General features: G+C 52.9%; 2 protein-coding genes across 3 annotated transcripts; both read left to right on the forward strand.

The window, feature by feature from the left end:
- Positions 1-2,013: 2,013 nt before the first annotated feature.
- Positions 2,014-11,490, forward strand: PHF23 (PHD finger protein 23). Its single transcript, XM_084806718.1, has 5 exons — positions 2,014-2,171; positions 3,703-3,734; positions 4,345-4,437; positions 7,674-8,328; positions 9,965-11,490. Exons 1-5 carry the CDS (start codon positions 2,150-2,152, stop codon positions 10,204-10,206), a joined length of 1,044 nt encoding a protein of 347 aa, XP_084662844.1. The 5' UTR covers positions 2,014-2,149; the 3' UTR covers positions 10,207-11,490.
- Positions 11,491-12,454: 964 nt separating this feature from the next.
- Positions 12,455-26,602, forward strand: DVL2 (dishevelled segment polarity protein 2). 2 transcript variants are annotated; one of them, XM_084806706.1, is made up of 15 exons: positions 12,455-12,834; positions 13,723-13,792; positions 14,232-14,386; positions 14,721-14,830; positions 14,944-15,076; positions 17,513-17,603; positions 17,890-17,959; positions 18,160-18,299; positions 18,505-18,581; positions 18,689-18,756; positions 19,084-19,218; positions 20,017-20,148; positions 20,575-20,751; positions 21,424-21,648; positions 22,152-26,602. In XM_084806706.1, the coding sequence occupies exons 1-15, from the start codon at positions 12,629-12,631 to the stop codon at positions 22,631-22,633; spliced, it is 2,271 nt and encodes a 756-aa protein (XP_084662832.1). In that variant the 5' UTR covers positions 12,455-12,628; the 3' UTR covers positions 22,634-26,602. The 2 variants fall into 2 exon arrangements, with proteins under 2 accessions (XP_084662832.1, XP_084662831.1); XM_084806705.1 differs by lacking the exon at positions 12,455-12,834 and adding an exon at positions 12,940-13,086.
- Positions 26,603-26,972: the final 370 nt, after the last annotated feature.

A 26,972-nucleotide genomic window follows, 5' to 3' on the forward strand; every position in this document is an offset into this window, starting at 1 on the left:
GTAAGCAAGTGGCAGCAGCGGTATGGAGGAGGAGGAGGAGCAAGAGCTGCGAGTGACAATGGCGGTGAGGAGGTAGACTGAGGGTGTCTTGCCCAAGGGCCCTGCAAAACCGGGAGCCAGCACTGCATGGGTGTTTTGTAGCTGCAATGCCAGGACTGGATCCTGGGTGTGTGCGTATGTGGGCAGCTCCTGGATACAGTGTGTATGTGCGAGGGAGAGCTGTTGATTCCAGCTCTAGCGTGAGAAAGCGGTGCTGGTGGATGGATCCCTCTTCGCAGAAGAAAGGTGGCTTCCAGATGCTTTTAGCGGATGTTTTGGGAGGGGGGCTCTTGGGTGGAGTGAATCTCACTCAAGAGTGGAAGTTTACTTGGCAGAGGGGTGGCCTCACAATGCAAATGGGTGAGGAATGGTGGTTTCTGAGTCCTAGGTGAGGGTTCTCTGAGGGGAGGCAAGATTTGTTGAGCAGCCAAATGGTAACCAGGCCTGCGTTGCTGAAGGTTCAAGGAACTTGTCACCTGGTGGCTCCTTTTTGGGTTATGTTGCACGGCCTCTTCGTGTATTCAGTTTTTCCCATCTCTTCTTATAAGAGATGAGAGAAGTGTCTTTTGCTGGACCAGCTTGCAGCGCTATAGAAAAGTATGCAACCATTGGAGTTACACAGAACTCTTCATCAGCCAACACCTCCGGTTTAGAAATGCTAAGAAGCCCCTGAGAGGAGTAGCAGCCTGTCAGAATGTGCCCCTTCACTTTTCGTGGACAAGAAGGAAGGAATTCTATCTTGGCTCAATCCCCTTGTGATTGGTTTGATCACACAATAACTTCTCCCTGCCCTTCACGCATGCATGCACACACTGCCATCAAGAGTCTGCAGTGGTTTTCCCCATCCCGTTTTGGAGATGTACATGCCAGCCCAGCCATTTTTGCAGAGACCTAAAGCTGCTTGACTCACTGTGCTGGTTCATGCCTTCAAGAGAGTGGGAGGAGGAGGCAAAACATGAATACTCTTCAAGTAAGCAATATTAGGACCCAGGCAGTAGGGAGCAAAAGGCAGATAGCTAGAAATCCGGATTCTGCGTTCAAATCTGCCAGGGTTTTACCTTTCTCCTCAGGCACATGTGAAATCAATCTGGAGGGGAATTTCATCTTTCACTTTACTTTTTAAAGTGGATTTCTGTTCTTGCTTAGTTGCACAAAAAGCAAATGATTACAAATGTTAATACGTTTCCTGTCCCAGGAAGCTACTGGAACATCCATTGTTTGAGAGATTCTGCCTCTTTCCATAGTTAAGGAAAACAACTGTGGTCTTCAAATAAAATCTATGTATCTAGCAATAACACAAAGATGTGGGAAATAACAGGCTACTCTTTAAGGGGGGGAGCTCCTGCTGCCCCATTCATCTCTAGTAGCCCCTTCCCACCCCTTACCTGTGCTTTGCCTTTGAATGTTTAAACCATCACCTGGTTTAAACAACCTACTCCTTGCCCTATTTCAGCCTTCCCCAACCTGGTGCCCTCCAGGTGTGTGTGGGACTGCGGCTCCCATCATCCCCAGCCAGCATGGCCAATGGCTGGGAACGGTCCCCTCCTGGTGTGTGTGGGACTGCAACTCCCATCATCCCCAGCCAGCAGTCCCACACACGTCCGGAGATCACCAGAAAGGGCCAATTTGAAAACACCAACTACAGCTCCCAGGACCCTCTGCTTCAACCTAGGCTCTCTTTCCCTCTGCCGGACAGGAGGACTACACCCCCCACAATGCACTGCTTCCCCTTCGGGGTTCGCCGGGAAGAGGAGAGAAAGGGAGGGCGGAGGAGCTGCCTACGCATGCGCGGCGCCCGCCGGGACGTGTAGTGCGGCGCCCGCCGGGACGTGTAGTGCGGCGCCCGCGTTCCGTGCGACGCGCCTCGCGGTGGGGAGGACTCCACGTCCCGACATGCTCGGCGGCGGCGGCGGCGAGGCAGGAGGGAGGGGCGGGGCCGCGAGCGAGGGGGAGGGGGGAGCGAGGGGGAGAAGCGAGGAGAGGAGGAGGAGAAGCGGCGTCGGGCGGCACCGGACGAGGGCGCGAGGGGCGGCCGGAGCCGGAGCGGGGTGGCGGGTTCCCGAGCCCCGCCGTCGCGGCCGGGGGTGGCTGGCTGGGCAGGGGGCCGGCCATGGCGGAGCCCAGCCCTGAAGGTACGGCGCGGGGGGCGGCGGGGAGGGGGGCTGCCCGACCCGCACTTGTGGGGCGGGGGCGCCCCTCCCTGGGCCCGGGGAGGGGGACGCGGGGGTGCGGGAGCGGGCGCGCCGTTGGGGGAGCAGCGGCGCTGGAGTTGGGCGGGGGGGCCGCGGGAGAGCGCGCGTGTCTTGGCGGGGGCAGCCGGACCGAAGCGGGGCCGCCGCGGGCGCAAAGAAGAGGCGAAGTGCCCGGGCCGGGGAGGGGCGCCCGGGGGCCGTGTCTGTGCGGAGCCGGCCCAGGAAGCCCCGGAGCGGGGGCGGCGGCGGCGGGGGGAGGGCGGGGGGGAGTGGGGGGGAGGGCAGGGCAGGGCAGGGCGGGGGGACTCAACGAGGACAGAGAGAGCTGGGTGCGGGCGCTCAGAGCGAGGGAGGCGGTGGGAGAAAAGGTTTGGGGGCAGAGGCAGGGGCTCTTGGGCGGAGAGGCACGGGAGCCCGTGTGTTTTTGTTTGCGGGGGAGGTAAGATGGAGGCTGGGGGCCTCTCGCCAGGTGAAAGGGAAGCCCGGAGGAAGTTGGAAGGCGGCGGGGGGGAGTTGGATTCTGGAGAAAATCGCGGGGGGCAGCAGAGGAGGGAGTTGGGGGGCAGCGAGGGAGCCCCTGCCCAGTCGGTGGAGGAGGGCGGGGTGTGCTGGGGCGGGGGTGAAGAAGCACACCAGGGGAGGGGAGCGAGATGCGCGGGGGGATGGCAGGCCCAGGAGGGAATGAGGCTTCACGCGGCCGGAGTTCGGAGGGGGTGTTCCGAGCCGAGGGCAGAGGAAAGGGTCAGAATGGGGGGCACAGGCTTGGGGGCAGGTCCGGAGGCCAGAGGGACGGAGGACTGGGAGCGGAGGGGCGGGGCGGGAGCCAGGAGTCCGGGGGAGGGGGTCTCTTGGGGGCTGCAGGGCGCATGCGCTTTGTGGGTGGGGTAGGGTGGATGCTGGGTGTCAGGCCTGGCGGAGATCAAGCAGCCCCTTTTTCGCTTTCCGGTGGAAACCGGAGGGGGGAGTTTATTCTCCTGGGTGCTTCCGAGGCTGGGAGGGGTGCATGTGGGGGGCACCTCAGCCAGAACGGGGTGCCCCCCCTTGGGTAGAGCTGGGGTGGGGGAGCCACCTTGCCTTCGGTAGAATTTCTGGGGGAGAGCTTTGAAGGGCGGGGGAGAGAGATGTTGGAGGAGTGGGAAGATGGGGCAAGGTCTGGAGCAGATGCATGAGGGGGCACCATGTGCTGGCCGATTCCCCTAGGAAGTAGCAGTGCGGTATAGAGCAGCCCTCTCCCCACAAAAAGGAGGGGGTGTCTGATGTGGTGTGGGGTGATTGGCAGCCATAGCCCAGTTGAGAATAGCCCCACAGAATGCTTTCAGTGTTATGTCTGGGGGTGGGGGGTCTCCTTGTATGCTGGCAAGGGTGCTCCTTAGAAATTTGGCCTGCCTTATGGGGGTGGGGTGCTGAAGTCTCAACCTATGCCTCTGCCCCCCCCCCCCCAGTGATCCTTTCTGCTGTTTTGTTTTTCCAGATCCGCCTCCAAACCTCAAACCGGAGACCCAGGTAAAAAAAAGTTTGAGGGTTGATTGCTCCTGCCCCAAACCTCCCCATAAGTTGTTTTTGTTCCTTCCCCAGCCTCATGGTGTGTGTTAAACTGTGCCTGTCTTCCTCACGGGGGCAGCCAGCAAAATGGCTCTGCAGCAGGGCAAAGAGATCTGAAAAGTCTGTGCGGTTGCAACATCCCAGCATGAGCTTTGCTTCTGGTTAGCAAAAAGCCAACCAGCTTCCCCCTGCCATCCCCACCCCGCCCTGTTGTGGGTGAGACCAAAAGCTCCTGGCTCTTCTCCCCCCACCCCATGCATAACCCCTTTCACTATTGTGTCCGGGGAGATCTGACTTGCATTTCTAGTTTGGGGGCCTAGTTAGGGAGCTGGGCGGGGGTGGGGGCAGGCAGGATATTTTGTAGCAGGGGTTACTAGGCTTTATCCCCTAGCCTGTTTGAATGACATTCCCCATTTAGCAGCTCCTCCAGTTGTGGGGTATGCGTGATCTTATGTAGCTGCTTAAATCCTTGCCCTAGAAAGAGATTTGTTTGGAGCTTAGCAACTTGTGAGTGGTGGGTGTCTCTGTGTGTATTAACCCATCCCGTTCTCCCCCCCCCCCCCCCGCCCAGCCTCCGGAGAAGCGGCGGCGGACTATTGAGGATTTCAACAAGTTTTGCAGTTTTGTCCTGGCCTACGCTGGCTACATCCCTTCCACTAAGGAGGTTAGTTTGGGTTTTCCAATGAAACAGGCTCTCTTCTTTCCCTCCATCCCCCCCCACACACGCTTTTTCTAATGGCTTGATAAGTGTGTAAATGTGTGCATCCTCAGTTTCAAAGACAGTAGTTTTGTCTTTCTGTCTGGGAGCTTTGGGAAAGAGGGGTGGGATGGGGTGGGGGAGCTGTCCTGGTAACCTTCTGGAAGCGTGCTGAGTAAATTGTTGTTAAATAGCAACCCGTTTGGCGCCTTCACCTTTTTAAAGATGCATCTGCTCCGTGTTGTGCTCTCAGTGCTCCAAGCCCCGTCTTCTGGTAGGGAAGCTTTGCTTATGTATCGTGGCACGCTTAGCTCTTGGCCTTCTGCTTTCCGCATTGTCTCCTGCAGTCTTTACTTGTCACCACCGTCAAAACAGCAGCAAATGCCTGTGGAAACTACAAGTCCCAGAATGCTCTGAGCCATGGCCATTTTGGTTGAAGACCATGGTGTGTTGCATGCTGGGAAGTGTAGGCAACTGTTCTGGAAGCAAGGGGGCGGACATGTCCTGGCTTGTTATGCGGCAGAGCTTGGAAGGCTTGCTGAAGTGCATGTTGGGAGCTGTAGTTCTTGCCCCTGCTCTGCATTCTAGACCTGGCCTTCACGGGGCATAATTTGTCTGGCACGGAAGGTGCCAAAATAGGACTAAAGATCATTTCTGAGAAATGAGCAGAGCTCTGTAAGCACAGCTTATCCCCACACATCTGGGAGCTTAGGGGGCAGCTGTCAGGGTGAGTTTCCAAAATAGGTTACAGCCTCCATAATGCTTGGTTTAGGAATTAGGCATTTATTTTTGAATGGCAGGGATGTGGGGAACATTTTCTATTTCATAAGTTAATTCATGACAATGAATGGATGCCAACTGCAAATACAGGATTAGGCTAGCTTGGCAGTTTAAAAGTTGTAATTAATGTTTTTTAGGATATTATCCATGATATGTATGTGATAGAATACATACATATAATTGAAATACGTATCTGTCTCCATATGAAATAAGATGTAATAGGTAGCAACAACGAAACTGATGGTGCCTGACAAATTCAGTGGGACAGAGTTGAAGTCTATTGGAAACAGACGAGTGGTTGTCAGCATATCATGCACAGTTCTTTGGGTTGCTAAAATGTATTAGTGTGTGAACAGTTTTTTGTCTTTTTCTTAATTTTAAACAATTATTGTATTTAATTTTTTTTCAAGTATTCAAATAAAAAAATCCACATAATATAACATTTAAATCACATTATGTGTATTTTTATTTCCTCCCTCAAGTATTTCGGGTCAAATATTTGGGGTGTATTGGGACAAATAATTAACATGGGGTCCTTTTTTAAATTTTGCTTACTAAGTACAAGTAAAATAAACATGCTAAAGTTGATCACTCTCTAGGGTATCAGAACATTTTCTGATGCAAATTAATTTGCATAAGAACATTTTCCAGAAATTTTTCCAGTTCAACCTTTTCTGGAAAACCTGCATAACTAATGGTCGGCTGTCATGCTTCAAAAGGGACAGTGGTTGTCAGTTGTGTGCAGGAGAGGTTTGTTGCTTTGGCCACCAGAGTGTTCTGTATTCCCATTTTCTTTCATCCTTTATGTTGTTCAGTCGTTCAGTCGTGTCCGACTCTTCGTGACCCCATGGACCATAGCACGCCAGGCCTTCCTGTCCTGCGCACTGTCCCGGAGGGTGCTCAGGTTCATATTCATTGCATCGGTGATGCTATCTAGCCATCTCATCCTCTGCCGTCCCCTTCTCCTTTTGCCTTCAGTCTTTCCCAGCATCAGGGTCTTTTCCAGAGAGTTTTCTCTTCGCATTCATCCTTTATACCAGGATTTTAATTTCATCCTCACCTTGTTAGTCTGTCTGCCAGGGCTTATTCTAACCTGCAGCTGGGTGCATCTTGTGCAGTGGGAACTAACTTTTTGTGAAGTTTGGCACGTACAGTCTAATGAAGAGTTACGCTGTTTCTTTAAAAAAGCAGGTAACAGGCAAAGGAAATATACACAAAATAAAGATGCATATTATTCCCTTTCAGTCCTCATAACATTATAGTAATTGTATATTGAGAGCCTTCCCTTGCTTGGCCACTCTTTGCAAGACTCCTCCATTTTTCATTCTTCCTCTCTTTTTCTCTTTAATCCCTTCCTGGCTCTCTTTCCCTTTTCTCTGATATTTCCTCTTTCTTAACAGTTAGAAAACCTTCTTGGATGAGGTGATGTTCCCAGATTTGGGGGGGGGGGGGGGGCTGTGCTGACTGTTTGTGCTCAGGGGTATGGGGAGCTTAGAATACCTCTGCAGTCTAATAAACGTCAAGTTCTTTTGGGTGCCTCAAGGTGCCCCAGCACACGTTAGAGTGACCCTCCTTCCCTGTCTCCTACAGCTCTTGGATGATCAGCCAATTTAGAGACTGATCAGGGAGTCTGAGTTTACAAGTCAGGTCCATCTAGAAAGGCACTGCCAGCAACTACCCCACACGCATGGAACATCCTTCACCTGGATACAGTTTAGATTGCTGTCATGTGCTTTATGTGGAGCTGCCCTTGTGCTTGGTCCGGAAGTTTCGCCTGTTGCAGAATTCAGTGGCCAGGGTGCGGAGTGGGGCGCCTGGCTGCATACATGTTGCACTGGTGTTGAACTGCACTGGCTACCTATTAGCTACCAAGCCACCTTCAAGGCTTTGTTGCTGGCGTATAAAGCTCTAAACTACTTGCAGCCAGGTTACCTGGCAGATTGCTTTTCCCAACACATATCCGTTCAACTGCTGAGATAATCAGAGGAGGCTTTGCTGGTTGTTATACCACAACCTGCATGTTGCCATCTGGTGGCAACCTGGAAACGGGCCTTCTCCATGGTGATGCCCACTTCGTGGAATGTCCTCCCCCTTGGTATGTGTGGTGTTTTAGGCATCAGTTAAAGACCTCCCTTTTCACCCTTGCCTGTGCTGTCCAGTTTGTTGATTGTTAGTTCTCTGATTTAAAATATTTTAATTGAGAACAGGTTTGTTTATTTTTGGCTTTAAATGTTTTTAACGGAGACATTTTGTTTTCTCATTTCTATGCATTTTAACTGTGGACATTTTCTCTTTGAACTTTTTGTGTTATAAACCGCTTCAAGGTGTCTTTTTAGCTATAGTCGAGCAGTCCGTAAATTGATTAAATAACATGCTACCAAGCGCTAGCCCGAGAAATGTATCTGTCCTCTCTGCCCTCCCAGGAAAATGACTGGACGCCTTCTGGCTCGAACTCTCCCATCCGCCCAGAGAGTGTGGTGGACAGTGATGGCTGGGAATCGACACACTCGGACCTGCACACCATCGAGACCTTTGTGAAGAAGGCCAAATCCTCAAAAAAGAAAGCGGCTTTCCGCCGCCTCAAGTCCGATAGCTCGCTGCTGGAGAAAATGAAACTCAAGGACTCCCTTTTTGACTTGGACCCTGTCGGCAAGCAGCAGCAGCCACCGCTGGCCGGGCCCAAGGGAGGCACGGACAAGAAGAAGGACAAGCGGAACCGGAAGGCCGCCTTGGAGGCTGGGGCAGCCAAGCGCAACCGGGGCGACCCGGTGGGGGAGAAGCGCTCACGCATCAAAAAGAGCAAGAAGCGGAAGTTGAAAAAGGCGGAGCGCTGCGAGAAGAAGCACAAAGCTTCCTTAAGCGAGACGGACTCTGAGGAGGAGGAGGGCGCAGCGGCAGCCGCCACAGCGCTGGTCTCTGTGCAGGCTCCCCCGGAGCTCTTGGCTGCCAGCTTCCCCATGAAGCTGGAGGAGAGGGAAGGGAAGGAGGGCATCAGCACAGAGACCAGCCAAGATGGGGAAGGCAGCTCCAGTGAAGGCGAGATGAGGGTGATGGACGAGGACATCATGGTGGAATCAGGTGAGGAGCAGGAGGGGGCAAGGCTGCAGGGCTCCCGGAAGGGGTGGAAACCAAAATCAAAGAAGGAACAGCTGCACCAATTTGAATTCCCAGTGCATTTCAACACAGGCCTTCATCAAGGGAAAAGCTCTTAGAGGCTTTCCTGGGGGGTTTCTCTGTTATTTTTTCCAAGTAAGAAGTAAGGGAGAGGGAATCCTCCAGAAAAGTCTCTAAGAGTTTTTCCCTTGATAAAGACCTGTGTTGAAACATGCTGGGAATGCAGTTGGTGCAGCTGTTCCTTTTCAGATTTTGGTTTCTAGCCTTACAGCTGTTTTTTTTCTGATCCCTACTGGTGCTGTCCTGGGAGGGGTGCATTTGACTCATGCTCATACACAGCACTACTTGAGCATGACTGTTCCGCAATCCTTGTCCCCACTGGTTGGAGGAAACACCACCGCCTTGCGAACACAGGTTCCGCTTAGCTACCCCAGCCAATGGCCGTTCTCAGGTCCTTTTTTTAAATGTCAGGCTGCTTTGCCCAACCTGGCACCCTCCAGAGGTGTTGGACTGCAACTCCCAGCATCTCCCAGAAGGGGATGTCGTGGATAACAGTAGTAAAACCTATTTAAGCATTGGTGTGATCTAGCAAGGGCTGGGTCAACTTCTGCTTTGCTATTCACGTTTGTTTTCTCCCCCCCCCCCGGCCCCCCCATGCAGTGCCTGTTGTCTGCTGTTAAATTTGCAAAGCAATAATTGCATGGACAGGATATATTCACAGTTGAAGCGATTTCTGGAGGATAAAAATGAAATCAATAAATGATCAGTCTATCATCCTTAAATGACCCTTCATTACAGACTCTTGTTTAACAACATCACGTGTCTTGCTGCATCAGTCCAAGGTCGATCTAGTCTAGTGTTCGTTGCCACAATTCCCGTGGATGTGATGCAATTGGCCAGTAGTCCACTTCACGAGGCAGCAGACTGTTTTCCCACCCTGTCCTAATCTAATGGGGAGAATGGACAGATCTGGGCCAGCAGATTTTGATGAGAGCAGGTTTCATCTCAGATCCAAGTTCAGCCCTTGCTCTGCTGTATTTCTCTTGCAAGCACTGTCTATTCATGTGATAGATATAAATATATATGCACATATATGTACACACACACAGGTGGTTTTAGTTGCAGTTTCTGGATTTTCTGGCTGTCTGATTTGGGTTTCTTTCCCCCAGCTTCTAGCAACCATCCCAGTCACTTTCAGTTCTGTGGGGGTCCTGGGGAATGGGGGGGTTACTCGGTGTAAATAAAACCTACGTTATGTATATAACTGCTCTTGCATATGTATTTTTATTCTCCTAGGCATGATGTAAATGCAAGAAATGAATCTTGTTCCCCGAGAGCTAGAAACTCTCTTCACCACCACCCCCATCTCTGTGTTTCTAGGCTTCACCAGTCAATGCCCGCATCTTCTCAAGGTTCTTTCCTCTATAGTCTTAGGGGTTAGAAACTTAAAAACTAAAGTGAGGTTCTGGTAGTGATGTATATCATGACAGATAACCCAAATGTGAGCTGTGCAGGCTCAGATGCATGGAATTCACACAGCCCTTGTCACAAGTGAGCCTCTAAGTACATGTGTTCGTTCTCTCTCTCTGCACTTCTCCAGGGGATGACTCATGGGACCTCATCACTTGTTACTGCCAGAAGCCATTTGCTGGTCGGCCCATGATCGAGTGTAATCAGTGCGGCACCTGGATCCACCTCTCCTGTGCCAAGATCAAGAAGACCAATGTTCCTGACATCTTCTACTGTCAGAAGTGTAAAGAAGGTTCTCGAAAGCAGCAGCCACCCTCAGCCGTTCCCAGCACAACAGCGGCCGTTGTGTCCAGGGGAGGTGGGGAGCCCTAGTGTGGCGGGGAGGATGGCTCTGAGCTATGCTTCCATCCCAGAGGGGCAAAGACTGGACAGAGTAGAGAGTCTGCTCTGGATTGGTATCTAAAACAAGCCTCGCTTCTTTGGAGGCAGAAAAAGAGGTGCTTGGGGGATTTGGGGTGGTGACCGTCCCAGCACCAGAGGGAGGGGGCTGCCCCTACAGAAATCAGCAGATTCTGCCTGGCAGTTACAAGTCCCTCGCCTCAAACCCACTCCCCCTTCTGGGGTTGATCCTCATCCACCTCCGTGTTCTGTCAAGGGATAGCATTGGGAGGCTGAAACTGATGTGTGGGGATATGAAGCTGACCATCAGGACGGTTCCTGTTTCGTACGCTGGGATGCGCATACTGTTTGTGAGGGAGAGAGGGACTGTAGAGGAGGTGGGGTGGAAGGGTCTGCATTTTTGTTGTGGCTCTTTCCCACCCACCCATCTTCCTCCTGTCCCAGTGAAGTTCACTTGTAAATACACAGAAGACAAAGGTTTTTTTCTGGTTTGTTTCCCAGTTGGAAAGCATTTTTTTTAAGTTTATGTCCCTGTTCCTGACTCCTCTGAACTTTTATTTTATTCCTCCTGAATAAGGGGTGAAGAGCGTGGGATGCCCACTGAGGGATACTGGGTGACAGCCCAAGAAATGAGGAAGGTGCCCTGGACACATAATTGCTTTTCTTTTGGTTAAACAGCTCGGAGGGGCGGGGTTGCAATTGTTCCCATTAAAATTGAATAATATATACATATATATTTCTCCTGGACAAGGGAGAGAACAGGTGGGAGAAAGTTGAAAGATTTTGTTTACCCCCAAGTATTAATACCCCTCCCCCCACTCCAATATTTTGAGGTGGTGGAACCAGTCCGGAAAACCCTTGCGATTTTGCTGGTATCAAAATAAAAAGGGACAACTTATTTGTAAGTGTATTTTCTGGCTGCTCCCATTGAGTATGGGGATGAAGAATAGGTTTCCAACACAGAGAGCTAGATGGAGTTTGGGTGAAATGCCGAATACAGGCCTCCTTTTACTAATAGGAAGCTCCTAAACAGAATTCCTGGCTCTCTGGGAACTTGGGCTCCAGTGCATATCCCACATTTATCTGCTCCCCATCTGAGGTTGGTTTTGATCAGTGGGGTTTTCTGGTTGGGTTTTGTTTTTCTGGAGGGCCCTCTTCCCCATTGCACCCTTTTTTGTTTTTAATATTTGCAACCGTGTACATGGCAGAGTTTTTGAATGTAAATAAAAGATGTGGACCCTTTTGGCGTTTGTACAGAAGGTTGTGATCTTCATTGATGTTCAGGGTGGGAGGACGAGGTGTGTGTGTATGTGTGTTGGGCGGGGGGGGGGGGGTCGGTTGAGTCCAGCAATTTGGTTAGGGGCAGACAGGCACCACTCTGAGCCCAGCCCTGTGGTGCCCGCCTGGAAGGGGAAGGAAAGATCTGCTGCCTCTGCTTCGGAGGGGAGGAGGCAGTTCTGGTGGCAGCCAACCGGGGGCCATTCCCACACAGGCACACCCTCCAGCAGGGGCTTTTCTTGTACATGACCTAGGGTGGGGGGGTATTTAGACTTCCTTCTTTGGCCTGGCCCTCCACCCACCCACAGCTGCAAGTGGCAGCTTTTTCCCCCATCTCTTCCTCTATTTTTATTATTCTCATGGTAATTAAAATAAAAATAGAGCTTTGGGTACTGGGCAGAAGAGAAATGTAATTAAATGTGAGGCAGGCTGTGAATTAATATGGAACATGGTAAAGCCTCTGAGCACATGCAGAATGCAGCAGGGTGTGGGCTCCTGAGCATGTGCAGAGCTCAGCAAGGGGGCTTCTGTCGATGGGGGGGGAAGTGCATGCGTGGGCGGAGCTTCTGCTCACGTGACAAGCAGCCGAGTCTGCAGGAGGACAAAGAACGGGCGGATCATTTTCCCCGCCCTCTCCACCTGCGACGTCACGGCCTTGCCCACGTGATGGGCTGGGAAGGCGGAAGACGTGCTCACGTGACGACCTGAAAGGGACACGAGTCACGTGACCTCAGGGCAGCGGCGACGCCTCTTCTCGTCTGTTAACGCCAAGTCCTCCGGACGGGTCGGACTGCAAATCCCAGAACCCCCCGCCGGCGTGACCGTTGGCCGTGGCGGCGAGGGGGTTCTGGGATTTGCAGTCCGAGCCGCCCGGAGAGCAGCGCCAGGGAGTGGAAGGCTGGCCAATAGGGAGGAGCGTGCGTGATGACGTAGGGACGCGCCGGGAAGGCGCTGGTGCCGCTGCGCGAGGCGAGGCGAGGCGAGGCTCGCGCCGCTCTCCTCGCCCGCCCCGCCCCTCTCCGTCGCCGCCTCTTTCCCGTCCGACGCGCGCCGCGGCGGCTGGTTGTTGGGCGGGGCCGAGGAGGAGGGGGTGGCCGCGCGCCCGCCCGCGGTTGCCATGGCGATGGCGGCCCCCGGGCCTGGCGGCGGCGCGGCCGCGGCGGCGGGAGAGACGAAGGTGATCTACCACCTGGACGAGGAGGAGACGCCCTACCTGGTCAAGATCCCCGTGGCCGCCGAGCGCATCACCCTAGGCCACGTCAAGGCGGCCCTCGCCCGGCCCGGCGCCAAGTACTTCTTCAAGAGCATGGACCAGGACTTCGGGTAGCGCGCGGGGGGAGGGGCGCGCGGGGGGGAGGGGCGCGCGGGGGGGAGGGGCGCCGCCGCCGCCGCCGCCGCCGCACGTCGCGGTGCGCGCCGAGAGTTCGAGGGGCCGGGCGTCCGGGAGAGAAGGCACCCCCCCCCCCGAGGAGAGAAAGGGCGCGCACCCAGTTGTAGGCCACAGTAAAAGATGGAAGGGAGAAGGACCCAGGCGTCCGGGACAGGAGACACACGCACCCCTCGCCACACGTCTCGGTGAGCGCTGAGAGGGCGAGGGACCCGGACGTGCGGGAGAGAAAGCTCACCCAGCCACCCGCTGGTCACGATGAAAGCTGGAAGAGAAAGGGACCCAGGCGCCCGGGAGAGGAGAGACACACACACCTCCCCCACACGTCTCAGTGAGCACTGAGAGGGGGCGGGATCCAGGCATCCCGGAGAGAAAGCGCACCCACCCACCTGTAGGTCACAGTGAAAGCTGGGGAAGTAAAGTGACCCCAGCGTCTGGGAGAGGCTACCCCCCCACACTGAGAGGAGAAGGGACCCAGGTGCCTGGAAAGGGGTGCAGATGTCCTCGAGAGGACATACGTGCCCCAGGGTTCAGAGACGCCCAGTCATCCAGGACAGAAGGGGAGCCCAGTGCCCAGAGAGGGTGCCCCCCTTCCGCCGGTGGGCAATGCATGGGCCTCTGGGAAAGGGCCTCCCCCGCAGCGTATGCTCCTACTCCCTGGGTGCCCAGACATCCAAAGCACATCTGGCCTGCCTTTTGGCGTGCCTAGCATGGCTTCCCTAGCCACTTTGGGGGTGGAGTCCCAGGGCCCCCGCAGGCACACATCATCACTTTGGGTCCTTGTGCCGCTTCTCTGATGGCATTTTCTCTTCTCTCCACTGAAGGGTTGTGAAGGAGGAAATCTCAGACGACAACGCAAAGCTCCCGTGCTTCAATGGCAGAGTTGTTTCCTGGGTACGGAGCTGGCGCATCAAGTTGCATGGGGTGCTTGCAGGAATCCCATGGCCCCCTAGCCTACCCCTAAATCCCATAACTGATACTAAGAGCCACTGTGTGACATTAAACACTGGGTTGGCCTTAGACACGGGTTCAAGTCCTGCCTTGGTGACAGGCCTGGCAGGAGAGAGCTATCGCCCTCATATCTTGCTTGTGGACTTTCCATAGGTATCTGGTTGGCTGCTGTGGGATACAGGGTGCTGGATGAGAGAAACCTTTGCTGTGATCCAACAGTGCCCTTCTGATGTTCTTAAATTCTTGGCAGCTGAGTTTTGGGGGTTTCTCTAGCAGCCAAGAGTTTGTGTAGTGGTGGGGCCCGTTTGCACTTTTCAAGTACGTGTCATTGGGAAGGGGAGGGTGGTACAGTTTATGATGCCCTTCTCTTTCCTCAACACAGCTTGTATCTTCAGAGATCCCCCAGCCTGAGCCTCCTCCACCACCCCCTCCTATAGAGGTACGACCAGAACCTTCTCCACCGCCACCGCCCCCACTTCCTCCATTGCCCGTGGAACGGACGAGTGGCATTGGGGATTCCCGCCCCCCATCTTTCCAGTGAGTGAAGGGAGATTGGATGCAGGCCGGGGGTGGGTGGGTGAGGGTGGGACAGGCCTCTGCCTAGAGCCAGGTTCAGTTTCATTGCATTTATTATATTTTTATACTGTCCCATAGCCGAAGCTGTGTGGGCATTTCACAAAAATTATAGCGCGGGATGAGGAGAGGAAGAAATATAACCACAGAAAGCTGTTTTATTCAAAGGCCACAATGGTGGGAGATATTTGAGGGGTTCCTATGACCCTGAGGTAGCTTTCAAATACCTGTTATTGAGGTTTGAGGCGATGTGTGTGTGATAGATTCAGCAGTGGGAGCCTCATTCTTGCCTTTGCAGCCCAAACATCTCTGGCAGCCATGAGAATCTGGACCACGAAACCGAGACAGAGTCTGTTGTGTCATTGAGGCGGGAGCGTCCACGGCGCAGGGAGAGCATGGAGCATGGGGGTGAGTGGCTCTCTGGGAGCTTGAACTCCTGGGTCCTTTCTACCTTGGCTGGAGAGGCAAGGGAATAGAGTGCAGTGGCAACTGGGCCTGACATGCCTCCCCTTTTTCCCCAGGAGGGCACCGGTTAAACGGGCAGTCGCGGATGGAGCGGCACTTAGCTGGCTATGAGAGTTCCTCTACCCTGCTCACCAGTGAACTAGAGACCACCAGCCTCTGTGACTCAGATGATGATGACACCATGAGCAGGTGAGAGCAGCATCTCTGTCTTCTGGGTTTGGGGTTGCGAGTACTTTTGCCAGGAATTGCTGCTTCTTGAGATCCTGAAACATGGCCTTCTCTGAAACATGCTTGGGCATTTTGTCCTGGACATTGTGTCCTGGACATGTCTTTTGGGCTCACATCCCATAGTCTTTCCACCAAGTTTGAGATGCCAGGAACACGCCCCTCTGACCACAGCTCTTGGCTCTACAGAGCTGAGCTGTCTTCCTCGAGCTGCACAAGGAATCAGCATAGGAAAGGAACGTAACCTTTCCCAGCTCTGGGGGTGAACGGGATAGAAGGTTATCAAACATCACAGAGGAGAAATGTAAGTTAAGAACAACACAGAAGACAATGCGGAAACTGAGGTTTGCGGAGAGATAGAATGAAATGATAGTAGGAAGGTAATGTTCTTTATTTTATTTATTGCATTTATACCCCGCTTTTTTTCCTCTTGCAAGGAACCCAAGGCGGCTTACATTATCCTCCTCCTCTCCATTTTATCCTCACAACAACAACCCTGTGAGGTGGGTTGGGCTGATAGTCTGTGACTGGCCCAAAGTCACCCAGTGAGCTTCCATGGCCGAGTGGGGACTAGAACCTGGATCTCCCGGCTCCTAGTCCAACACTCTTGCCACTACACCACACTGTTCTCCCTTTTCAGCAGTGGCCCTTTATTTGTGGAACTTCCTTCTTTCCATGTTATGTTTGGTTTGCTCCATGTTTTCATTTGGGCAGAGCTTAAAGATTTTTCTCCCTTAATCCACTTTAAGAAGTTGGCTACATTTTAAATTCTAAATTGCTCTTACTTTACATTGTTTTAAAGTTGTCAGGACTGCTGGTTTGAAGTTTTGTACTGACCTTTTAGTTTAATATTTCAGATATTGATCTTATTTTAAAATGTTTGTATTCTGCGCTCTGTTTTGAAAGGCAGCATAGAAGTCACTGATATTAAATAAAGTCATCCCCTTCCCTTGAGCTGAAGGTGACGCTGCACATAGCAGAAGTCCCTCCTATACTCCCTTTTCAGTTTTTAATTGTTATATTTTCTTTGTATGTTTATTTTTCTCTTAGCGAGGTTGAAAACTCAGGCGAAATGCAAGATACACACAATTTAATTAAATTAGGGCATAATCCTATGCATGTTTAGACAGAAAAAAGTCCCTATAACTTCCAGTATTCCATGCTGACTGGGGAATGCTGGGAGTTGTAGGACTTTATCCTGTCTAAACAAGCTTAGGATTGTGCCCTTAAAATGTTACTCTTTCCGCCTTTGGGTCACGCTACTGCATCTCTCCCAGTCATGGTCTTGAAGAGGAGCATCACGTTTTCATTGCTCTTTTGTTTCATTGCTCGCTTTTCAATGAACGTTTGGGATTTGCTATCATTGAATTTCTGGCTTTCATGGGAGCAGGCCAACCATGGGGGGATCCCACACATGAGGGTGGTGCCATGTCTCATTGAGTCTTCTCTTGAGATGCTCAGGGTTTTGGGGGGCCTGCGTTGCTGGGGTTTCCTGGGAGAAAAAGCAAGGCTGGTGTCTCTGCCTGAGCGCAGCTGCTGGGCCAGAAAAGGGCAAGTGGACGTGGGCGAGCAGTGGGGCTCTGTGTGCCAAAGGGCTGTGTGATGGAGGGAACAGCAGGCCTGCCTAACCACCTTGCTTTTAACCCTGCCAAAACACCATTGAGTGATGTTATACACACACACACACACACACACACACACGGTCTATACACCCAAGCTGCAGGACCAGCAGTGAGAGCGCTGAGAAGGCCAGACCCACAATAAGTCAGAACTTTGATTGTGCTTGGAAAGCACCAACCGAAAGACGCTGTCCTGACTCCGTTAAGGATTGTACACAGAGTCCCTGCCCATCAGTGTCTGTGGAGGGGCCCCATGCACCTGCCCGTGGGCTGGCCTTGTATTGTTCCCCTCACCGGTCATCGTGCACCTTGCTGCAGTGTTTCCCAGTGTGCATCCGGCCTTTCTGCTCTATTCCCTGCCCTGAATTTTGTTCAGGTGGCAGGGTTGAGCCTAGAAGCTCTGTTTGGGATGTTCCTGAGCTCTTTGGGCTGGCCGTCCTTGTTTTGTTTGAATTATTGGGAACGAATCACTGGCAGAAGAACTGTCCTGCATTTGCAACAAGACTGGCGCATGGTGCTGCCGCTGCCACCAAGCCCTGAATTTCAACCTGCCGGCCGGCCAGCCTGCCTGCGTCTGTTCCTTGTTTACCTTCCAAGGAGTGTTTGTGTTTATGCCAACATTGACAACTGGCTCTGCAAGCCCGTCAGCACGCAGGGAGGGTCTAAGAAGAGAAGAGCTGCTTTTTTGCCAGCTGCCGTCCCAGCCTCAAGACATACCAGCCCCAGGCCTCTCAGTTTGCCGTTGGGCTTCAGCTTCAGTCTGTCTCTTTTCCCTCTGCAGGTTCAGTAGCTCCACAGAGCAGAGTAGCGCCTCCCGCCTTCTGAAGCGCCACCGCAGACGACGGAAGCAGCGCCCTCCGCGTCTCGAGCGAGTCAGTGTGGGGCTGGCCGAGAGTGCCGGGTGCCCAGCCTTGGGCGAGACCTTGGGGCAGGGGGGCTGCCATGGCAGGGTGGGGGACTGTCCCATGGGGGGTGAAGGGGGTGGGCTCGCTTGTTTTGCACGTTCTGCAGGAAATGATGGCGGAGGAATAAACCTCTGGGGCGACGGACGCTCCCTGCCCCCTGCCCATGCCCCCTTTTCTACCACATCTTTATTGTGAACCACTGAGGGGTTTGATTATGTTCAGTGGCAAAGAAAATATGTAGTTCTTGTTTCAGACGTCATCCTTCAGCAGCGTCACAGACTCTACCATGTCACTCAACATCATCACGGTTACCTTGAACATGGGTAAGAGGGTGACCCATTCGGGGAATGGGGGCGGGGCGAGAGAGAGAGAGACTTGAGAGGTTGGCAAGCCAAAATGGGTGCCTGGGACCCTGTCTTCGGGGCAGGTGGCTGGCTGCATTGGTGGCCCAGTGTGCCATCCTAAATGAGGAATCCTGGTCTAAGTGCCCCCCCCCCCCCACATCTTGTTCTTGCCTGGATAGAAAAGTACAACTTCCTGGGCATCTCCATTGTGGGGCAAAGCAATGAGCGGGGGGATGGCGGCATCTACATTGGCTCCATCATGAAAGGCGGAGCGGTTGCGGCAGATGGCAGAATCGAGCCCGGGGACATGCTGCTTCAGGTGAGGGGCCCCCCACACCCATTCCCCTGGCATTTCAGGAGCCGAAAGATCTTCCCCACCTTTGATGGCCTCTCTGCTCTGAGAGTGTGGGCGGGTCTGGAAACCCACCCCCCATTCTCTGGATGAGGATGCGTGTGGCTGGGGAGCAGTGTCTGTGTGGCAGGATTGGGCCTCTGTGCTTTAAGCTTTTCCTCTTTTGCCCCAGGTCAACGACATTAACTTTGAAAACATGAGCAATGATGATGCTGTGCGAGTCCTGAGGGAAATTGTCCACAAGCCAGGGTGGGTCTGCCCCCCACCCTCTGCCAGTCTCCTTAAAACCCTTTCGTATATGGGGCGGGGGCATTGCTAGCTTCTGCCGTGGACTCATTCCCTCCTTTCCTTTGCAGTCCGATTGTGCTGACAGTGGCCAAGTGCTGGGACCCCTCCCCGCAAGGGTACTTCACCCTACCTCGAAGTGAGTGGCTGGTACCAATCCTGGGCATGTGCGAGGCCTTGGCGGTGACCCTCGTGCTTGCGGGCTCACTTAGGCTGTGGCACGTCCTGGCTGGGATCGCCCCAGGGCTGTGCTGCAGCCCTGACTCAGAAGGACTGAGATGGAGCTCCCAGGCGATCCAGGCCGCCCCGTGAAGGCTGGAGATGCTTCGGCGGCGGGCACAGAGTGGCCCCTGGGCAGCTGACCCTGGTCTGGTGGGTGCCAGGGTTAGAACCAGGTGGGCTAGGACCCAGGGTTTGGGGCTGCTCAGGAAGATCCTGAGGCTCTTTGTCTCTCTGCCCTGTCCAGATGAGCCAATCCAACCCATTGACCCAGCGGCCTGGGTGTCCCACTCAGCTGCCTTGACAGGGGCCTTTGCTGCCTACCCCGGGAGCAGTTCAATGAGCACCATCACCTCAGGGACGTCCATCACAGAGACAGAGCGTGAGTGCCCCTCTCTGGCCAGGCTTGGGGTGGGGGCAGAGAGGGAGGAGGCTCTGTTCCCGAAATGCCCCTCCTGCGTCTTGGATTCCACAGCAGTCAGCTAAGGATTGGGGGAACCACCGCCAGTGTCAATGCAGTCCAGCACATGAGCAGGATGGGACCTCTCTGCAAAATCACGCACAACAGCTAGCATTCCCGTGGTGTCCAAGGCTGCGTCTGTGACAAAGAGCGTGTGTGTGGGCCTGCCCCTTTTTGTACTTCACAGTAGGGAACGGGCAGCTTGAATTGACCCAGGGTGCTGGCTGCATTTCCAAAAGGGGGCATTTTAGCGTGGCTTTTTCTGTAGAACAGCCTTCCCTGAGCTGGCGCCCTCCAGATGTGTTGAATTCCAATGGCCGTGTTGGCTGGGAATGATGGGAGTTGTAATCCAACACATCTGAAGGGTGCCAGCTTAGAGAAGCCTGTTCTTTAGCACTCTTCCAACCAGCAGGATTTGGTTTTCCACAGTGTCTCCCATCTAGTACACACACTTTTCGGGATCGTTAGCACCTACTGTCTAATTATTCCTGGGTATCCATAAAAGAGCATCCCAGGCCTTCATCTCATTCTGTACCTTCCTCTCTCAACACTCATCGCTGTTTCTTTCTGAAATAGACACACACATACACACACACAAATGGTAGTGCAGTTCCCAATCCAAAAGCTTGCTTGTGTCAAGTTAACATCATACCCCATCCTGTGGGGGGTAATGTCCGGGTCTTCATCATGCTTTTCCCTGTCCCCGACTTCTTCTTTCAGGCTTTGATGACTTCAACCTGTCCATCCACACAGACATGGCTTCCGTCACCAAGGCGATGGCCTCTCCTGAGTCTGGCCTGGAGGTCCGAGACCGCATGTGGTTGAAGATCACCATTCCCAACGCTTTTCTAGGTATTGGGGGGAGGGGGGGGGGCGCTGTCAAAACAAGGTGGCCAGCGGCATGGACTAGAGTTCCCCCAAGGCAAAATCTCAGGCTTGGGAGGAAATCCAGCCCTTCTTCTGCCCCCCATTCCCACACACAGTTGTTGGGGTTTTCCCCAGCTTTTGTTCAGTTTCTTCTCCATTCTCAAAGGTTGAAGGGCCTCTCTTAAGGCCGAGTTACTGGCAGGAAGAGTCATAAGATAAAATAGGCTGGCATTTTAGGTGCTTTGGCCTTGCCCACTGCTGGGCCATAGCCACTGAGAGCTCCTCTGAAATGGAACTGGGTCCTGAGTCTGAAAGAGGTTCTGCACCCTGCCCTAAGGAGACCCCTCGAGTAGGCCCCTCCCTCCCTCCCTCGGTAACCTATGGCCTCCCTTTCCTGCTCTCCCCACCCAGGCTCAGACGTGGTAGATTGGCTCTACCACCACGTGGAGGGATTCCAGGACCGCCGGGAGGCCCGCAAATATGCCAGCAACCTCCTGAAGGCCGGCTTCATCCGCCACACGGTCAACAAGATCACCTTCTCGGAGCAGTGCTACTATATCTTTGGTGACTTCAGTGGCTGCGAGAACTGTAAGAGGGGTGACGGCCATGGCCCTGTGTGTCCCTGCGGCCTGGTGGGAGGGGACAGCTCTGTGCGGAGCCGTAGATCTCTTCTGTGGACTGGTGGGCCACACACCTGAGGCTGCCTCTGTCTGTTGGATTGGCTGGCTTATTTTGAATGGGCGCCTGCCTCATGCACCACAGGAGGGTTGAGATCGTTTTATTTGGTCAGATGCTCACCCTGCTCCATCCCAAGGTCTCCAGGTAATTCTCAAGACTAAAATACAGAAAGCAAAAGCCAATATAGGCATGTTTCCCAAGGGAGGGAGTTCCACAGATCACTAAGCGATCTCTCTCTTCTCCCTCCATAGTCCCACTTTTAATTATGCATCTTTGGGTATCAGGAGGTGACCTTTGCCTGTTCCTCCTGTTGTTCCTGTTTCTTCCCATCCCATCCTGAGATTTCCCTGCCCTTCTTTTGTTGCCATTCTCCTCTGTTGCTTCCATGGTTGCCAGAAATGTGTGATAACCTGACTCCTGGAAGCAGGATTGGGCTCCCTTGATTGTGGAATTCCCACAATGCAGTCTCAAAGGGCCTGAATCCTGCCCTCCTTGGCCTCTGCTGGTACACCTTTCCAGGTTCCTCTCGACATCTGTGATGGAGGCTATCCCATCATTCCCGGTTCCCTTTTCCTTCTGCAGATATGGCCAACCTCTCCCTCAACGACAACGACGGCTCCAGCGGGGCCTCTGACCAGGACACCTTGGCACCCCTGCCGCTCCCGGGCGCCACCCCTTGGCCTCTGATGCCGACATTCTCCTATCAGTATCCAGCGCCCCACCCCTACAGCACCCAGCCTCCCCCTTACCACGAGCTCTCTTCCTACAGTTACGGTATGGGAAGTGCCGGCAGCCAGCATAGTGAAGGTAGGTTTGGGGGTGGGGGTCACACCCCCTTTCTCAGAGATGTTGGGAGTCGGGTTCCTGGGTTCTCTGGCCACAGCATTGTTTGGGGAAGGTCCTCGTTTGGAGTCAACAGGGCTCTGGGCTGTTTTGAGCGGGGGGGCGGCACAGACTGTCGGGAGCTGTTGTGTTGTCTCAGTTGGGACCGTTCCTGGTCTCGTGCAGTGCCTGGCATGAGCAATCTTCCTCCGGGGTTCTCTGGGTGGGGGCTGCCTGGTAAATAGGATGCCCCCTGGGTTGCAAGGAGGATGTCTAGTACCAAAGGTGTCTGAAAAGGAGGGAGGCTGGGCTTCCTGGACTTTCAGGAACAAGGCAATGGAGTAACCAAGTTAAAGTCCATGTCTTGTTTTCTCTTTTGGTGATCCTCCTACTTCTGTGATCCTGTTGTCTTTAAGGATTGTTGGGGGGGCAGAGTAGGTCATGCTGGCCCCCTGGCTCATGTGTCCCATGGCTTTTGTGTTTTGCAGGCAGCCGGAGCAGTGGGTCGAACCGCAGCGATGGTGGTGGTGGGGGCGGCCGTGGGGCCAGCAAGCACAAGGAGGAGAAGACGGGGGCAGAGTCCAAGTCGGGCAGTGGGAGCGAGTCGGAATACTCGGCGCGCAGCAGCAGCCAGCATGGTGGGGCCGTGGCCGGGCCTGGCGGGGAAGGGGCTTCGCAGCGCGGCCAGCACAGCCTGGGGGGCGGCAGTGTGCGCTCTCACCACTCCCTGCATGCAGCCTATGCCGCCCCGGGGGGCGTGCCCTTGGCCTACAACCCCATGGTGGTGATGATGGTTCCGCCCCCTGCCCCACCTTCTGCCGCTGCTGCCACAGCAGCCGCAGCGGTGCAGCCCCCCGGCGCTCCTCCAGTGCGTGACTTGGGCTCGGTGCCCCCCGAGCTCACGGCCAGCCGCCAGTCATTCCACATGGCAATGGGCAACCCCAGTGAGTTTTTTGTTGATGTGATGTGACCGAGGCTGCTGCCTTGAATCCCCTCTTCCGCTTGCCACAGTGGCCTCCGTTCACAAAGCCTTCCAGCACGCCTGACCTCTCCCTTGTTTTGTGGCCTCTGACCAGAATGGACCAATTCCTTGCTTCCTCTTGTCATGTGATGCAGCCTAGATATTGCTTGACCCTCCTGGTTGTCCAGCAGCACCCAGTTGCTGAGGCACTGCTGGTCCTGTGACTTGGCCAGAAGCAGTGTGGCTGCTATCCATGGTATGTGTATTCTGATCTTCTCGTCACATGACTTGCCTTAGGGGCCATGTGATCCCATAGCCTTGCCAGCACCATATTCTTCACCAGCAGAGCTGTTTGCCTTCATGCAGTGGTTGGCCATGTGGCGCTGTTTTTGCATCACGTGGTCTCTGCGACTTTCCAAAATCGCTTGACCGATTCTCTAAAAACAACGACACTGTGGCTCGCTTGGCCACTTTTTAAGCATGCGACTCAGGTCTCTAGATTCATGTGACCGCTGTCTTCCTCTTGTATATCTGCCTTGATGTCAAATGATGGCCATGAGTTTTGGCCCCTCTTGGGCGTTGTGGTCATGTGGCCACTTTTGAATGTTGCCCGGTCTTCCCAGCAGTTACATGCAGGTGGCCAGTGACATACCAGGGCTGCCTGACTTTCGCACTCTCCTGTCATGTGGCCAGATCTTTTTTTGTAGCTTTGTGATCAGGTGGATCTTGTTGCCTTCCCATCACCGGGCTCTCTGCCATGTGACTCCCGGCTCTCCAGCTGTCCTGCTGTCTCAGCAGAATGGCGTTTTGACGGTACTTTTGAACTCTTGACAAATCCCTTCTCCCTGCTCAATGATCACAAAGCCGGTGTCAATGAAGTAATTTTGTTTGCATTTTTTTCCTTTTTAAAAAAGATTCTTAAAAGGGGGTTTTTTATTCATGTTTTTTTGGAGTTAAGTCAGTTCATATTTCTTTTTATAAACTTTGTTTTGTATAAAAACCTCCCCTATCCACTCCCAATCTCATTTTAACACTACATCCCATCCCACCCCGTGTGAGATTGTGTTTTGGGGTTTTTTTTCTATCTTTGTTTCTACCAACAATTCAACTCTTTGCATTTTGAAGGGTTCACAACCAAAGTGTTACTTGCAGTGTCTGATTCTAGGGTCACTGTCATGATTGTGCATCTCCCCGTCCCTGTTTTACCACATCCCTATAACAGAGGCTCCCTGTTTTCTTAGCAGCCTGTTGCTTTTCCAGTTTCACCTGCTAACTGGTTTCATCTGGAGCAGGGCAGGCAAAGGTCACTTGAGGCAAAATTCCAACATCACCAACTCTGTTAGACGAGATTAGGCCAGGGGTAGGCGATGTGTAGGCCACGTGGAGCCTGTCACCGCTCCCGGCACCCACCAAGGTACTCTACTCCTCCACTTCTTTTTTTTAAAAAATAACGCATTTTCTTACCAGCAGCTGGAATTCCTATTACGTAGGTTTCTTTCAGTGCCGAGAACTGTGGATTCAAAAGAGTTGTTCGGTGTGTTGGGGCTCAGGCCCCACCTCTGCCTTGTACCTAGCCCTTTGGGCAGGTTACGTGTCCTTTGCCATGGCTCCCATGGCAGCCATTTTGTGGTGGTGCCCAAGACAGTTTCTTAAACTGTCCTATATGTCCATGGGCCTAGAGAGATTGCCTACCCCTGGATTAGGCCATTGGTGTGGGTGTAGGAATCAATGCGATTCTCTAGAGCAGCAGGCTCACTGTGGATGATGGGAGTTGTAGTCCAGTACACCTGGAGGGTGCCAGGTAAAGCAAGGCTGCTCTAGAGGACATTAGAGTTCAGATTCTGTGTTTACAAGAGTTGCAAGGGCAAAATCATTTTTTCTTAGGCTGTTGGTTGGGTCCAGTGGCTTCCTTCTGCCAGCAGGAAGGAAGAAGGTTCCTTCTATTGGGGGAAGGGAACCTTCAGATCCAGCCCAACATGTGCCGTGTCCTGTGAATAACAATGTTGGGGAGGTGCCCTAGCTCAGTGGTAGACCCACGTACTTTACTCGCAGGATGACCCAAAGTTCAGTCCTCCACATCTCCCAGTTAAGAAGGAGCTGGGAAAGTCACCCTCCCCAAAAAGCTTGGAGAGTAAGGACAGCAATCTCCCAGTTTGGATCTCACTGGGGGAATGGCTATCAAAATGACAAATGCAGTTCAGTGTGGCAAGTGTAAAACGATGCATGTCGAGGCAAAAAACCCAGCTTCACATCTATGCTGATGAGATCTGTGCTAGTGGTAACTGATCAAGAAAGAGAACTTGGGGCTGTGGTGTGCAGCTCAGTGAAATGTAGGGCCAATGTTGACCCACTGCTGTGAAAGAGGCAAATGCCATGTTGGGCATAATTATGGAAGGAATCAAAAATAGAACTGCCAATTTCATCCTGCCCTTATGCAAATTGATGGTGTGACCACACTTGGAATACTGTGTGCGCTTCTGGTTACCATACATAAAAAAGGATATTGTAGAGTTAGAAACGGTGCAGAAAAGGGCAACTAAAATGATCAAGGGGTTGGAGCAACTCCCCGATGAGGAAAGGTTACAACAGTTGGGATTGTCTAGCTTGGAAAAAAGGCGAGTAAGGGGAGACATGATAGAGGGGTACAAAATTATGGCTGGTGTGGAGAAAGTGAAAGGGGAGACATTTTTCTCCCTCTCTCATCATACTGGAACCCAGCGGGCTCCTCCCATGAAGCTGATTGGTGGGAAATTCAGGACAGATAAAAGGAAAGACTTCTTCACACAGCACATAGTTAAGCTATGGAATTTGCTACCACAGGTTTCATTGGTGGCCACCGATTTGAATGGCTATAAAAAAATTAGACAAAATCTTGTAAAGCTATCAATGGTTATTAGTTCTGATGGCTCTATGCTGCTTCCAGTATTGGAGGCAGTATGCCTGTGTATACCAGCTGCAGGGGAGGGTGCTATGACACTCATGCTCTACTTGTGGGCTTCCCTCAGGAAGCTGGTTGGCCACTGGGTGAACAGAATGCTGGATGAGATGGACCCTTGGTCTGATCCGCCGCAAGGGCTCTTCTTACAGCATCACCGGGTGTCATCTTCAGCTACTTTAGAAAGAGCGTCGAGTGATTTTGTTTACAAATTGACGTGCTCTGTCTGAAGATGCCAAGCTGTTAGACCTTTTTTGGCCCATGTATTTATGAACACAGTGGAAAGGACGGACACCATTATGCCTTGTGATGTATGTGGACAGGAATAAATCCAAAAGTCACATTGAGGATGAATTGGGGTGGAATATTTTAGGAGTGTGCAAAACCGCATGGGTTATTTCTAACTTTGGCAGACCGAGAGCACCCTTGACCTTTTTATCCACCCAATTCCAGAAGGCTGCCAGTCATTCATGTGGAACAAAACTTGTTCCGCATCTTGACAGAAGCCTGCTATCACTTCCAGTTTCCACACCAAATGCCTAATCATATTAATGCCGAGTGGATGTTGAAATTCATCAATTGCCTCTTGTCACCTCTTGAATGCTGTCAGGAGGTATTTTGGTCCCACTTCCCGCTTTATCCTCCTCCATTTTAAACTCTGGTGATACTGCCCTCTTTCAAAGCTGCATCGGTTGTCCTAAATCCTACAGAATCTCCTCTGGGATGAGGCAAAGTCAGAGGGCGAGGCCGGAAGGGACGGGTGATGTTTCCTTCCACCTTGCCGCTTTATTCCCCTCTTCCCTTTCCCTCAAACAGGGTACGAATGAACTCTCTTCAGTGGTGCTACGTTGTCCCAGCCAGCGCAATCCCACGAGCAGGTCTCCAGGTACAGCAAGAGACAGCTCCCAGGGATTGGGGCCCAAGTATTTAGCCCTCCCCTGTCTCTAGGGCTCTGAGCACACGTGTGCATGATAAGTAGCAGATAACTATTTTGTAATAACATATTTATTTTTTAGCTCTTTTGTGTACAAAAAGCATTCAGTAAAAAAAACAAATAAAATCAAAGTGTGTGTGTGGTTGCATGTTTCGTAAATACTTGGAGGCGGGTATGAGAGGTTTGGAGGAGGAGGAGAAGCTTTTGTCCGTTCTTGGCATCCAGAATTTGAGAGGTGAGGGACAGGAAAGCAACTCTGATCCTGAGTGACCAAGGATGGCGGTGATTGCTGATCCACAGGAGGAGTACTAAATGCTTGTAACCTCCAAAGACCTAAACATCTTGGGACCAGGTTACCTGAAAGACCACCTCCTCCGGTAAGCCCTTACACGAACCTTAAGGTGCTTTTCGGAGGCACTGCTCTGAGTGCCCCCGCCAAGTGACTGCTAGGGCATGGCCTTTTCAGTAGTGCCCCCCCC

The sequence above is a fragment of the Heloderma suspectum genome, chromosome 6 (assembly GCF_057233095.1).
Source record: "Heloderma suspectum isolate Gila_16-S chromosome 6, 16-S_ref, whole genome shotgun sequence".
Taxonomy (NCBI): domain Eukaryota; kingdom Metazoa; phylum Chordata; class Lepidosauria; order Squamata; family Helodermatidae; genus Heloderma; species Heloderma suspectum.

Coding starts and splice junctions, on each gene's coding strand:
- PHF23 (XM_084806718.1), top strand. CDS start 2,150: ATGGCGGAGCCCAGCCCTGAAG. Junction 2,172..3,702: donor GGCGGAGCCCAGCCCTGAAG/GTACGGCGCGGG, acceptor TTGTTTTTCCAG/ATCCGCCTCCAAACCTCAAA. Junction 8,329..9,964: donor GGACATCATGGTGGAATCAG/GTGAGGAGCAGG, acceptor GCACTTCTCCAG/GGGATGACTCATGGGACCTC.
- DVL2 (XM_084806706.1), top strand. CDS start 12,629: ATGGCGATGGCGGCCCCCGGGCCTGGCGGCGGCGCGGCCGCGGCGGCG. Junction 12,835..13,722: donor AGCATGGACCAGGACTTCGG/GTAGCGCGCGGG, acceptor TCTCCACTGAAG/GGTTGTGAAGGAGGAAATCT. Junction 14,831..14,943: donor GGAGAGCATGGAGCATGGGG/GTGAGTGGCTCT, acceptor CTTTTTCCCCAG/GAGGGCACCGGTTAAACGGG.